This window comes from Sinocyclocheilus rhinocerous, unplaced genomic scaffold, assembly GCF_001515625.1.
Source record: "Sinocyclocheilus rhinocerous isolate Xijiao unplaced genomic scaffold, SAMN03320098_v1.1 scaffold532, whole genome shotgun sequence".
NCBI lineage: Eukaryota > Metazoa > Chordata > Actinopteri > Cypriniformes > Cyprinidae > Sinocyclocheilus > Sinocyclocheilus rhinocerous.
The window spans coordinates 295191-310307 of NW_015642820.1; the positions used below are offsets into that span (position 1 = coordinate 295191).

The 15117-nt window shown below is 34.4% G+C and overlaps 1 protein-coding gene across 1 annotated transcript in view; it reads left to right on the forward strand.

Moving 5' to 3' along the window:
- epha8 (eph receptor A8) overlaps positions 1-15117 on the forward strand; it is a 111904-nt gene that overhangs the window by 26971 nt on the left and 69816 nt on the right. The window contains exon 3 of the mRNA XM_016573817.1: positions 14348-14412. Coding sequence (XP_016429303.1) covers positions 14348-14412 — 65 coding nt within the window. The remainder of the gene's footprint in view (positions 1-14347; positions 14413-15117) is intronic.

Here is a 15117-nt window from a genome sequence, read left to right on the forward strand (position 1 = left end):
ACATTTGGTCCCCACAATGTAGCATAAACAAGTACACACACACACACACACATTTAGATATATAGATATAATTTTAATATAATATTTTAATATTTTAACATGTTACAATTTTTATATTTATCAATACAAATACAATACACATATTCATATTTATTAATACAACACTTTTACAATATTGTTAAATAAGCATCTACATAAAAGGATATTATTATTAAAATATTATTACTGTAATATATAGGAGCTCATGATAGTGTTAAGCTTACTTTTCTTAAAAATGTCTCACACACACACACCCTGCTGCAGGTGATACACACACACACACACACACATTATAAATATTATTTTGAAATTATTTTATGATGTTTTCTTGAGGTCATACTATTTTGCCATGGTGGGAAATAAATGTATGTTGTATATATATGTATGTTAAGGTTACTTTTCTTAAAAATGTCTCTCTCACACACACACACACACACATATATATATATATATATATATATATAGTATGACCTCAAGAAAACATCAAAAATGACTTGTTTAAAATTAGAATTTTCTGTTACTTTTTACTTTTTAACATTTACAATTTGTCATTTTTTGAGTTCTTAATTTCAAAAGTGTTTCATAACTGTATGAGATCAACATGAATACAAATATTTAACTTCTAAGAACTAATTTCTAAGTACATTTTTCTTTTCTTTTCATAATCTTTGACGTCATTGACACGCTTATAAAGATTTGCAGATGCATGAAACGAGATTTGAGTTTAAATACGGATTTATTGTGACATCAAGTCCTATTGAGTCTTTTTTGGGGGGCTCTTCAGGTGCTCTCTGCTGTCTGAGATTGAATTGGGGAATATTTTGAGTCTGGAAGATTCTTCTGTGTTCCACCTCGCTCCGCGTCACGACGCCAAACAGTGTGATACAACGTTCCTGAAACTCTCTCTGATCCTCGGTGATGGATTTCTCCCTCTCTTTTCATGGTGGAAATGTATTTTAAACCTCATAATCTGCACATAAATCAAAGGTTTAACCTAATTCAGTGATGGGGTGAACGTGGTGCAAGTCTACAGTGAGATCTACAGACGCGCCGCAATATCAATGCTTCGCACTCGCACATTCATCACATTAAAAAGTGACGAATAAATTCATCATTTAAAGCAAGCGCAGATGCTACAGAAGGTAGAAAAATTTATAAAGATTATTTGAAGGAGAGAAGAGCAGCAAACGGAACTCATTCTGAGGAAAAAGATTTATTTAATATCTCTTTCAAGCCGTTGCATCAGCATACAACAAGTTTTTTAGGCTGCGGCCCAGATTATTGGAGAAATTATGTAGCTTGCGCTCTAAAGGTTTAATAGAGGTCTGAGCGAGGCTTGATATTTCTCACAAGCGAACGTATGTTAAATAATCACCTGTTTACTTAACACGCTTTTCCGAGGCCTTAGACTTGTGGAAAATCAAGTTATAGTTCGGTGATGAAAGAAATAATCTCTTTTTCGTTTATTTTTAGACGTTTTATTGAGAAGCGTATAGTGTCATAATGTCATATCAGTGGTTTTGAAATGCATTGGCCATTTTCAGTCGAGCGTGTCTTGTCATTTCACGGGGTACGGCTGAAACTGTCACACGCAGACGTTTCGTTCTATCAGCGAGCGATCGTTTAGTATCTGCTCTATTGTACTGGACTTATTTCCATTAAATGCTATCAGAGTGTATAGATTCACCTCAGTGCTTCCGATGAATGGCAGCCCAACACTAAAGCCTTTTATATGGATTAATATGTCTATCTATGACAGTCAAAGACTTATCGTTGTTCATCTGAGAAAGACTCGTGTCGCGACTTATCCTGATATAATGCTATATGAGAAATCATGCATTGCTGTGAAGGATTTACTGATTTAGTCAAATGATTTTGTCTGATGTGCTGAATACAAACACGAATCGGGCTTATGTTTGGAAACTGTGAGTGAGAAGTGAAGTTTAAAAGAAATTAAATAAAGAGGCTTGTTTATGAATTTATATAAGCAATGCAGATGTCTGTCCCACGCAGAGACACCGCAGGCCCGCGAAAGAGTGTAAAGATGATGTCTCTGTGACTTGTACAAAGATACATAACAGCTACAAGTGTATGCACTACTTGCTTTATGCAAGCACTATATAGGATAAATCACTATACAGGATTTACCCTATTATACTTTATCGACACGAATTGATAGGTGAACCAACAAACAGCCACCCACAAATAGTCTATAAAAGAGTAGTATCTTTTATTATCCCCTTGGGGAAATTCTGTTTCAACATGCGTTTCACATAGAAAAACAATACAACATGTCAACAAAAACACAGGCACGCACACACACACACACACACACGTGTGCTGGTGTTATACAGAGTGAAACTAGTCCATAGTTTAATTTTGATAGTGGTATATTTATATGAAATGCGATTTCAAGGATGGACTTTATATGAAATGCGAAAATCGAGGATGGACTTTATCCACAGGCAGTTGATTAAATTATGACTTTTACTTGTTGTTGTTCTATTTGTTCTATTTCTTAAAGCCATGTTTAATTAAACACATAAAGGACACATGCATTTTATTTTATTTTATTTACCTGTAAAAAAAAAAATTCTGTTTACTTTTTTTCTGTCTTCTATCATTTTTTTTACATTTAATTTTACTTTCTTTTATTTTTGTTTTTATTTGAAAAACCTCTATTTACTTTTTGCCTTCTATCAGTTTTATGTCTTACATTTTTAATTGTGACCCTGGAGCACAAAACCAGTCTTAAGTCGCTGGGGTATATTTTTAGCAATAGCCAAAAAAAACATTGTATGGGTCAAAATTATCAATTTTTCTTTTATGCCAAAAATCATTAGGATATTAAGTAAAGATCATGTTCCATGAATATATTTTGTAAATTTCCTACTGTAAATATATCAAAACTTAATTTTTGATTAGTAATATGCATTGCTAAGAACTTCATTTGGACAACTTTAAAGGCAATTTTCTCAGTATTTTGATGTTTTTGCACCCTCAGATTCCAGATTTTCAAATTCGGCCAAATATTGTCCCATCCTAACAAACCATACATCAAAGGAAAGCTTATTTATTCAGCTGGTTATACATGTATGATGTATACATCTCAATTTTGAGAAATTGACCTTTATGACTGGTTTTGTGGTCCAGGGTCACAATTTATTTTACTTTTACTAAGATTTATTTATTTATTTAATGATGTATCCTTCAAAATGTTTCTGTTAACGTTACTAATTTAATCAAGATTTAACTTTGTAAATAAAGTAGTGTTTAATACTGTAGTATAGTATATATTTTACTGGCATTAGTATAGAAATTTATAGAAATTCTGCAATTTTATTTTACTTTATTTTTTTCTTTGTCTGATCAGTCGTTTTGGAACAGCATAGGCTGGGATTTAGTTTTATCCACTGAGTATTGATTGGCTTGTGAAAAGTGGGTGTTACAGACTAGGACTTGGGGTTTTGTTTTTGTTTTTTTCCCCATCAAAACCCCTTTGAACACTTGTGAACATTCATCCCCATCTCATCACTGCTACTAACTAACTCAAGTCATACTAACTGAACTGTGCTCCACATACAGTAGTAGTTCAGCTGTGCTTTCCCTCGTCCAAAAATAGCTTTGCAGGTCTTTCCATCCCTCCAGCAAACAACTGCGCAAACACACCTCAGGGACCGTCCGGCTTTGACGCCGCGTGGCCGTTTGTGCCACCTCGTCCTCCAGGGAGCGACGGCGCTTGTGTTCATGTATCTTCAGGTCTGCGCTCACCTCAGGCCGAGTAGAACACGAAGTGCTGGCATAAACCGATCTGTCAGACAGACAGTCTCCCAAAATATTTGAAGTGTGAGCAGAACAGACAGACGCGTGTCGTACAGCGGGGAATTTATCTCCGTTTCTGAACACCATCAACAAATCATTACAGCTCACTGAAGTAGTCCTGCAGCTAAAAGCAGCCGGATATCAGACAAATAGTGGCGATCTAATGACCGTTTCCTTCAAGCGTGATGTTTTTCAGCAGAGGAAAGATCATGAAATGAGTCCTCAAGGATTTCTCTGCTTCAGATGATAAGCTGAAACAGAACGTTGTTTTAAATGCACGCGTCGTGTCGCTCGCAGACTCCCCGCAGCAGCTCTCTGTCGAGCGTGAGGGTGTTTAGACGTACTACCTTTGTTGTTTTCCTTCTGAAGTGTTGAAAGGATGTGTCATTTCAAACGGAGCGAGATGGCCGGTTTTCCGGCTGAGAAACAAAAGCACTGGCACATAGTCGCTGTGTGAAATCTGAAGTCAACTTAATTATAATGGAAAACAATATTTGTCAGATCGGCTTCCTGGTTAGGAGTCCTAACGTGAAATTTGCCTTAATCAGTCACAGCATGCTGAGAGGATAGATAACTAGGCAGTTGAAAACAACGGCCTGGTTAAGCTGGGTAAGCCTGTTTATTTGGTAACAAATCAGGTTTTTCTCCAGCTTCTAAATGAATGCTTTAGATAATTTGATAATGCAGTTAGATACCTGATGAACTGTTTACATTTTTATCTGTTCTTTAGAGTTTTATTAATTGAGAAATACGTTTTGTTTTATTTTTATATTTTTATTAAATTTATCAGCTGAATACAAAGGCCTAGACTAGTTAAGCTTGTTTAGTTTGTGACCAGTTTGGTAGCTAGTCAGGGTTTTCTGAACACTGTAAAAAAATAATTCAGCTTAAAAAATTAATTTGCTGTCTTAAATTTCTAAGTATAATCAACTTAGTTGTAGTCATTTCAAATTAAATGACATTTAACCTGGCTTAAAAGATCAAGTTGAATTTCATATAACTTATAAAAAAAAGTTGCCATGACTTACTGATCATTTAATGCTTACAGTGAATGTTTACTTCAATACTGGGTAAGTCTGTGTTCTTTCATTTTATTTGTTCTATTTTTTAAAGGATTATTTTATTAATTTAGAAATATTTTATTTTATTTTATTTTTAATTCAATACTTGGCAATTCTGTTTGATTTCTAATATAAGGATCAGTTTACATTATAATCTGTTTTATTGTGTTTATTTGTAATTTGAGAAGCACTTGAATATTTTATTTTATTGAATATAATTTTTTAAAATGTGATTTATTTGTTTTAATATAATTTACTTCAATACTTGGCAATGCTGTTAGATACAATGTGAAGATCAATTTACATTATAATCTGTCTTTTATTGTTTTTATTTGTTCTATTTGTAAACACTTTAATATTTTATTTTATAAAATATGTTTTCATTTTATTTTATCAATGATGTTTCCTTCAAAAAATGTCTCAATTAATTAAACATTGCTAATTTATTTAAATAATATTTAACTTTAAATTAAGAATTGCGTTCAATATCATATTAGTTTTTTGCTGTGGTACTAAAATATGTATTATTCCTTTTTGCTGTGGTACTAAAATTTGTATTGTGAAAAATTACATTTCACCAGCATTAGTACACACTTCTGACATTTTCACATCATGACAAACCATAACAATGTAGGCCTGAAATTGATTTTATTCATAGGGAATTGATTAGAAGTGGGATGTGGTTGTAAATAACTGAACTGAGCTCAGAAGAAGTGACCATTGTATCTAGCCATGAACATGGCCAATTTGAAAGGAAGAAATAATGATATTTTCCACACGTTATCCCCAAGAAGGGATAAAACTACAGCTTTGTTTGTTTTTAAGGACTTTGCTGTTACATGTGTTCCTTTCGTAGAGTAGAAGAGCAAAGGAGGAAGAGATAGATCAGTGATTTGACTTATCAGAATGGAATCAGTCAGCTGTGGAATTACAGCCATATGGATGTCCTGCCTATCAAAAGTCATCTTAAAACCTTCATCAGTACTTCGCAAAACTGCATCTGTTGATGTTGCTCCATCTGGAACAGACACAGAAGGAACAGATAGTTGGTTCGAAATTACATTTCTAGAAGACTTTTTGCTCATCTTATTTATCTACGATTTATTTGAAGAAAGAAAGAAAGAAAGAACAGAGATTTACTTCTGAATAACATTGCAAGTCTGATCACTTGAGTCACATGAGTTATGTGCCAAAGTTTAATATTTAGCATTCAAATTTGTTCAAATCCCTAACCGTAAGCGATAATATTAGTGCTCAGAAAACGCCATTAATGTACTGCCCTACTTTGAGCATTTGAAAATGGGCTTTGGGTAATTAAATATTCAAAAGAAAACAAACAAACACAGGTATATATTGTAGTATCCTCCTTTGTTTGCATTATTCACACGTCTGTTCATTAAAAATACATTCCATACTAATGATAAACATTATGTTCCTATTCCCATCAGGATGGCATACTGTACATATTCCTGACTCATTAGGAAAAGCTTTACATTTCTCTCCCAAAATGCATTGTGCTCAATAGTTCTGAGACTATGGTGATGCATTTTCTGAACTCGCTAAGATGAATGCTATACCCTGTGCCGTGTTAGACACCGTAATTTCTCCGTCAGTGACCCCGAGTGTTCGGGCCACAGCGGCCCTCCATCAATCCTCAGGTCTGATAGACGCTTCCGCCTGAAAAGCCAGAAGAACCGAAAATTGAGAACAGTTTTCGGAGTGTAAAAGGAAAAGATGGAAAAGTTAACCACTGCCTGCGGGACATCTCCGTTTGTGAATGAGCACAACTTATTTCACAACAGGTCTGTGACTTTTCTGGTTTTGATGGATAGACTCTTTAAAATGATATTTTCTGAGGGGGCAAAAGATTAAAAATTGTTTTAAAAAGTCTACACCTAATTCCCTGCAGAGATGCTTTTGTTGAGGAAAGGCATTCGTCACCGCTGACAGGCATCTCCATGTGTAATTGTGGCACGGGCTTCTGAAGTTGGCTGTAGTAAACAGCAGGACGTTGATATTAGAATTGGGGAAGCTATCAGGGTGGTCTAAAATGCCTGTAGAAATCACTTTACCCAGATATTCCATGTGATAAATCTGTCAGTATGAGGAAAATGACTACTGATTGGCTGATAGCACTACAAAAACACAAAGGTGAAAGGCACTTTTCTCTTTCTTTGTGTTACCTGGACTGAGAAATTCATGTTTATTTGTTAGCAAAAGTCTGCCGGATGACACAAAACACAATATATTAAACCGAATATTAATCCACAAAAAGAGTCTTTAGATATGAAGTCTGCATGTTCTACATCTCTCACGGTTTCGTCTACTACACATACTGTAGCACGCTGCTCTGAGAGTCACTTCATGAGCATTTTACCATTTCATTGGAGAAAAATTACCATCATAACATTTATACACAGAAACTTAAAGGTCTTTATGGAAACCAGTCAGAATAAAACCTCACTTCCCAGGATTTGACTCTGGTCAAGGCCTATCCAATAGGAGCAGACTGGGAGTGGCCTTGGACGACAACGTGCCCAGTGCATTATGGGTGCTGAAATTTTCCTGTCTATATACAGTATATTCAGGGTTGTTTGATTAATAGAAGTGTAATTATGTGTAACAATATAAATGTATTCACTTTTGATCAATTTAATGTGCCCTTGTTGAATGTTTTAATTTCTTAAAAGAAAAAAAAAGAAAAACAGAGGAAAAAAATGCCATTCTTTGTTATCAACATTATGTAATGCATTAAAAATTATATTACAGCAGAGTTTTTCCAAAACTGTAAGTGGTAGGTTCATTTATAAAGGAAAATTTAAAAGGGGGAAAAAGAATAGATGTGAATCAATAAATTATGAATAATTTACTGGCATTGTGAAATGTGAATAATTTGTAATATTGTAATCCATAAAATTTTAAAATCTAATATAATTTAATTACAAGTACTTAATTTTTGGAATCTGATTACATAATCCAGATTGCATGTAATCTGGTTACTACCCAGAAATATATATAAACACAACAGTTCTTTCTGGTCCTCGAATCTGATTGGCTGAGAGCCTATTCCAGGAGTGCGATATTCTAGTGATAACCGTTTGTATCACTCCGCTTGCGGTATTTCTCACAGCAAGTGTCATGGTGGACGCCCAAATCCACTATAATTTAAAAATAATACTGTTTTTGTGTCACAGAATGTAGTTCTAAGATTTTTTTAGGCGAGAATGTACTTGTTTAGACTTCAAATATGCCGTTTGTTAATAAAGATAAAGTTTATTTCAAAATTTGCTTTGATGTTTTCGGAGATGTGAGCTCCAGGGCGTCAGCGGCCGTTCAGCGCTCATGAACCCACTGAGAGAAGACTTACCTCGGCCAGGTCTTCTGGAATTTACCGCTAACTCTGATGTCTCTATAGTGGTTAAACATGAGATATAATTCATTTTCTGTAAATCTAACAGGCAGTCTTTGGTCTCATTAATCTATTATTTGTATATCAGAGCGCTGCCTTTGTACTTTTGACTGAATTGCCTTGCAAGTTTTATGATGGCTGTTGTTGTTGTTTATTAAATATTATTATTCAATAAATAATATTTTATATAAACAACAGTAGTATTTAAGTTTAGTATTTAATATTGAGAAACGTGTGTGTGTGTTCGTGATGGTGATTTTAGTTATACTTAATTTTTGGAATCTGATTACATAATCCAGATTGCATGTAATCTGGTTACTACCCAGAAATATATATAAACACAACAGTTCTTTCTGGTCCTCGAATCTGATTGGCTGAGAGCCTATTCCAGGAGTGCGATATTCTAGTGATAACCGTTTGTATCACTCCGCTTGCGGTATTTCTCACAGCAAGTGTCATGGTGGACGCCCAAATCCACTATAATTTAAAAATAATACTGTTTTTGTGTCACAGAATGTAGTTCTAAGATTTTTTTAGGCGAGAATGTACTTGTTTAGACTTCAAATATGCCGTTTGTTAATAAAGATAAAGTTTATTTCAAAATTTGCTTTGATGTTTTCGGAGATGTGAGCTCCAGGGCGTCAGCGGCCGTTCAGCGCTCATGAACCCACTGCAACAGTAGTATTTAAGTTTAGTATTTAATATTGAGAAACGTGTGTGTGTGTTCGTGATGGTGATTTTAGTTACATTGTTCCGCCCTTAGATGGCGACAAGACACTGTTTTTATGAGTGAGTCAGCAGTAAAGACTTTTATATTGAAAGAGACTGAAACAGGGTTGTAAACAAGGAAGTTATTTTTACTTTCAACAACAGTAAGATGCAGCCAACAAATGCACTGAGCAGCGCTGTCATCGGAAATCACTTATAACAGATGAAAGGTTAGTATGACAAAGATATCGCTTTCCTCAGCGGACATTCAAACTAATCTTTTTTTGAGAATATGAGATTGAGCTGAAGAATGAATGCTGAATCAGATACAGGTAATCACTCACTCAGTCCATCTCTCTCTCATAATACTCTACTCCAAATAATACACCGCTTTTAATACAGTAATACAATAAGCTTTCAATGAAGCAACACAACGTTCCTTCGTTCTAAAGTGACATTTTGGAATTAGTAACAGAGGCTTGGGCTCAGCTGTTAAACTGTCAAACTGAGATTTGAATCTGTGGCAGAAGGAAGTAGTTCTGCACAAAAGAGGGTTTTAAAAACACTTTGTCATTGTCTCTTTTTTATTTACACACTCGTGCCGTCAAGCTGTTGTATAAATGCAATATCACACTCGCAGCAGTGCAGTATGGCTGTATATCGGTATGCGGCATGAGCAAATTGTGTAATAACGCTCATATATATCTCTAAAGGTTAGTATATGCAAAAAACTATATCAACTGTATTGCATAAATATATATATCAACTATATTGCATAAATGTATTAAAATAACTGGCAGCTATCTTTGAACATCAGTTATAATGATTTTGCATAATAATCGCATTTTATATACATTTCACAGTCAGAACAGATTACTTTTTTGAAGATTATTGGTCCATCACATTTTAATTACAAAGTCGGGTTAGACAGACCAATTAGACCAGTGTTTAGGTGGTTTGATGTATTCATACATTTTTATTTAATGATTTTTTTTATGTATTGTCCCTTTTCAATGCAATGTCATCACAAAATGACAAGGATTTATGCTGATATTGTCCCACTTTATAAATCCCATTTTGTCTATGGTATTTCCGGACTTTTGGAGGTGACTCTATATATTTATACAGTGTGTATGACAAACCAGTTTGCTTAAACAAACCAGATTCCCAAAATTTCAGGAGGGTGTGTTTGATTATCATGTTAGATTGCTCGGCTGTAAAGCTGCATGTGCATAAAACAGAGTGACAAAAAAGCAAGATTTTGTCACGCTACACTGCCACACACACACACACACACACACACACACATACACACACACACAGTTCTGTCTGTGACAAAACGCCCCAGAATGTAGTTAACTTGCACAGTGTCATTGCCAGTGCACTTCCAGTGTATGAAACATGTTGACATGCAGATGCTAGAGCTTCTGTCCTGTAGTATGTACTTGGCATCGCTATTTTGAAAACAGCTGTGCTACTGTCACACTACGGATAAATGTTAAGTTAGTAGCAGCACTACTTTTAGTTAGTACTGGTTTCTAGCAAGGAGCCAAAGAGCGAGAGGGAAGAAAACCAAAGAAGAAGAGAGTGAGAGAGGCCATCTGTTCCTACTTTCTGACCCAGTGCTCTCATCAGAAGCAGCCTTTTTCCAAATTAGAAGTCCAATCACACATGCACTAATACTGCTGATTACAGCCTGCGAGCGAGGGACAGAGACAGAGAGAGATCAGAGAGAGCTAAAATAAAGTTCTCTAAGTAGAAAATTAACCAAAGTGATGACATTTAAAAGAAACTGAAAAAAAATTGCACAGACAACCTGTTAATGAACAGAATGTGAAAGGTTCCCTAGAGTATTGTTTGCTTTTACATGTAAAATACAAGAAGAAGAGCTCACCTGGGGCCTGATGTACATGGGTGGTTCTTCTGTTAGTACGGGCAATTCACGTTCATGCATTCAGTTGCTTTTGTAAAGGCAGAGAACAATATAAATTACCTTAAATAAAGAGAAAGTCCACCCAAAAATGAGCCCTCCCATCATTTACACCATTTGTGTGTGTGTGTGTGTGTGTGTGTGTGTGTGCATTACACCTGTGTTGCCAACTTGCCATTCTGAACAATTCTATCTTTCAGTTTTTAACACAGCGCAGGACTAAATGTGAAACTGAATAAATGTGTGTATGACGTTAAGAATGAGATATTTATCTCAAAAATATTTAATGTCTTAAAATATTTAATTTCATATTAAATATAATACATTCATTTTATTGTTTAATAAATATAAAACATTGATATATTTATGTAATATTTTATATTTAAATGTATTTTTTATTTGTTAAAAAAATTAGAAGTGTTGTTAAAAAAAAATCCAACAACCCCCCCCCCCTTTTTATTTATTCACAGATTTTATTTAAATACTGTGTTTTCCACATAATGTAGTATTGGGAGTAGACTGACAGTGTAAAAATCATAAATGCCATTAATTACATTTTTATATAAATATTAAACCTTTATGTGATATATTCTTTTTACATTTTTTTATATATTCTTTCTTTCTTTCTTTCTTTCTCTCTCTCGTTTTATAAGGTGTTATCACCAAACTGGTCAGCATTTGAGAATTATTAATATATATTTTTTTATTTAGTTGTTTATTTATTTATAACTATTTGGCGACTCCAGTGGTCAAGTAATGAAGACTTCTCCTATGACATTCGCCAGTGGAAGTATGTTTTTGCTGAATTTGAGGATTGCTTGGCTCATAACAGTTTTGAAGTTTCATAGTTAAAACATTTTCCCTCAAATAAAGATCAATCTGTTATGTGTGTTTCACTGCATAATGACAGACACAGCAGTAGTCAGACAGATCACTGGTCTGTGGAAATGTCTCTGACGGCTGTCTGGATAGATTTGATGACATAGTCCTGTTGTCAAGCAGGTGTGCTGTATTGTGAAAGTTTAACATTAAACAAAAAATGAGTTCTTAAACCTTCAGTTAAACCTGAACCTGATCGCAATGATAACCCGAATGTGACCTCCACGACATTGTCCAAAAAAAGCATTGTGTTTGAGCCACGTATAGGCGTAATGAGTGGAATGTGGAGGTAACGGCAAGCTTAATTTGTTGTTTTGTGGTACCTATGGGATGCTGAGGCAGGTTTGTGTTATCTGTTAGCGCGCTACCCGACACACATCCATGTGGCAGCTGGCATTTTTTCAAATTGAAGGTGACTCCTTGTTTACCCATTTCCAACTAGATGGGTGCACTGAATGTAAAGCAGAATTCAGGGTCTCTGGGCTTATGGGGGGTAAAACTTGTTCATGTGAGTGGCTCATGCCGGCTCCTCCTCGCGCACAGATGGGTGCATCTGTCACAGCTTCCCGCGTCAAGTGTCACGCCGGCAGCTCAGGGCCAGATGCGCAGCACCTCTCGTGTTTCCCAGATGGATGGGAGCAGGAAAATACAGTTTACCGTGTTTATCCGTGAAAGAAATGTAGCATGATCTGGCCCTCGGCTACAGTCACGGAGAAAAAAAATGCTTGTTTTGTGGTGACCTTGATTCGTACCGAAAAACAGGCTATAGGTGTCTAGTCATCAATAAAGCCGTGGGGCGGCCCACTGCATATGCCAATGCTACGGCTTTACATGCTTCATCATGCTACATTTGGGCCCCTGTATAAACTACACTGCAAGAAATTATTGTCTTAATTGTTATTTTGTCTTGTTGTTGTTTTTTTATTATTGTAATCAATTTTCTTTAAAACAAGACAAACCTACTTAGGATAAACTATATTATCTTTAAACAAACTGTTATTTTCATATACCGTATTGGCCCGAATATAAGACGACCCTGATTATAAGACGACCCCCCTTTTTCCAGATGTACCTTTTGGAAAAAGGCTTTTTAAAAACCAAATCTTGTTTTTTCTCAGTAAAACACATTTTGTCTTCAATTATTTTCATATTGCATATTTTTCCTATTTTAATTTTTGTTTTGAAAGTATATGGTAAAAACTGGTAAAAATGTACCAACAATCAAATAAAAAAAATATACACTTTTTGATATACCATTAAAAAAAAAAAAAAAAAACAGGTAGCCCATCTGAATGAGGACATTTAGGCTATCCATCTAATAGTATTTATATATTCTGTGGAAGGCGTAGGACCAAGAAATGTTCATCCAATCAAAAAAAAAAGTTAAAATATATCAAGTGGTAAAATGTATTTGCAACAATAATAATAACAATAAAAATATATTAATCAATATTTGGTATATTTTTAAGTAAATTTTAAATGTAAACTTAAAAAAGAAAAATATCAAGTGGAATAGTATAATATTCATATATATATACTTAAATACACATTATTATTATTATTTATAATAATTATTATATTTTTCACAAAAAACATTCATATATATATACTTAAATACACATTATTATTATTATTTATAATTATTATTACATTTTTCACAAAAAAAAAAAGACACACTTGATTGATAAAATATATTAAGTTTTACACATTTTAAATGGAAACTTAAAAAAGAAAAAAATATATCAAGTGGAAAAATTTATGTGTACACACACACACACACACACACACGATTTACCGCTGATTACAGAACCGGCTTTACTGATAAGATGCGCGTTAAATATCGCATGCGATTTATCGTGCAGCCCTAATTATTATTATATTTTTCACAAAAAATCAAGAGATACTTGATTAATTAAATATTTTTAGTGTTCAACTAAACGTCATTTGTTACTGTGAATACATAAATATTAAAAATAATACAACAAACAATTACAGTAATGGTAATGAACCATAAAAATGCCAGAACAATTATTATTGTTATTATTATTATTATTATTATTTTATGTCATTGCAACTATCAGAAAAATTAAGCAAAGCAGTTCATCTTGTGCATTTCTTATTCAGCAGACGTTAGTGTTTAGTGCTGGGTAAAACATATTGATCCAGCCGTTAAGTGGTTCAAACTCATTGAGGAACATATTTGTAATGGCGCTGACTCTTGCCTTAGAGGATGATCCTTGTGACCCATTATGTCCTGTACAGACAGATTGTATTATTGTCATTAGACAGTCTCCTTAAAGGTCATGTGATGAGGTCAAAGGTGAGCACTGTACAAGCAGTTTGTTTGAATGAGAAGTGTATCCTTGCAGTCTATCAAAATGAACTCAGATGTGCATCAGCTCATGTCATTGGATGTGCTTCAAGATAATGGAGTATCAGTAATTATGACGAAAAGTTCTTTTGAAAGCTGTTGTAATGTGTTTTATGTTCAATTTACAGTGAATCTCTTGGACACAACCAAAATATCAGGAGACTGGGGCTGGCTCACATATCCTTCACATGGGGTAAGAAACGTGTGCTCCTTTATTATTGTTTGTGTGTTGTGAAATTTTAAGTTAAGTTGTTTTAAAAGTGAAGTGTGTAGTTATTCAAGCGTAGATGCAACTGAAGAGTGTAAAGATTGTGGCTTCATTCAACTCTCCAGCATGTCAAATTGTGCTTTAACCTGTGGTGTAAGTTTGGCAGATGAAGTGATTGCAATCAGAGAATGCCACTAGTGAATGAACTTGCTCTTCCAGCTCAAGCCGACTGGCTTTCACAATGGCTTCTTTAGTCATTTTCATTTTCATTCGTTTGCCTTCGTCCATTTCTCGCTGGCACTAAACCTGCGTTCTGTTGCAGGATTTGCTGTAAGTGTTTTATGATGAGTAGGCTATGTTATCAAAACTGTCTTATTGGCAGTGTTAGAGCCAGTGTTAGAGAAATTACATAAAGCTTTAAAGTCAGAAATAAAAAAATGATCTGTTTACGTTCTCAGTTCACATACTGGTCTTATTGTGAACAGCTGGTGCATATTATTCCACAGAAGAATAATAAATAATAATTTCAAAGGTCCTTGTAATCATTCATCAAAATTTAATCATTTGATTCACCTGTGAAACAGGGGTTAAATTGGGCCAGATTGTGTATATTAATATATAAAATTATGCATAAAAATATGTATAAATGTGTATATTTTCAATTGGGCCAGATTCTAAAACAGTGCAATA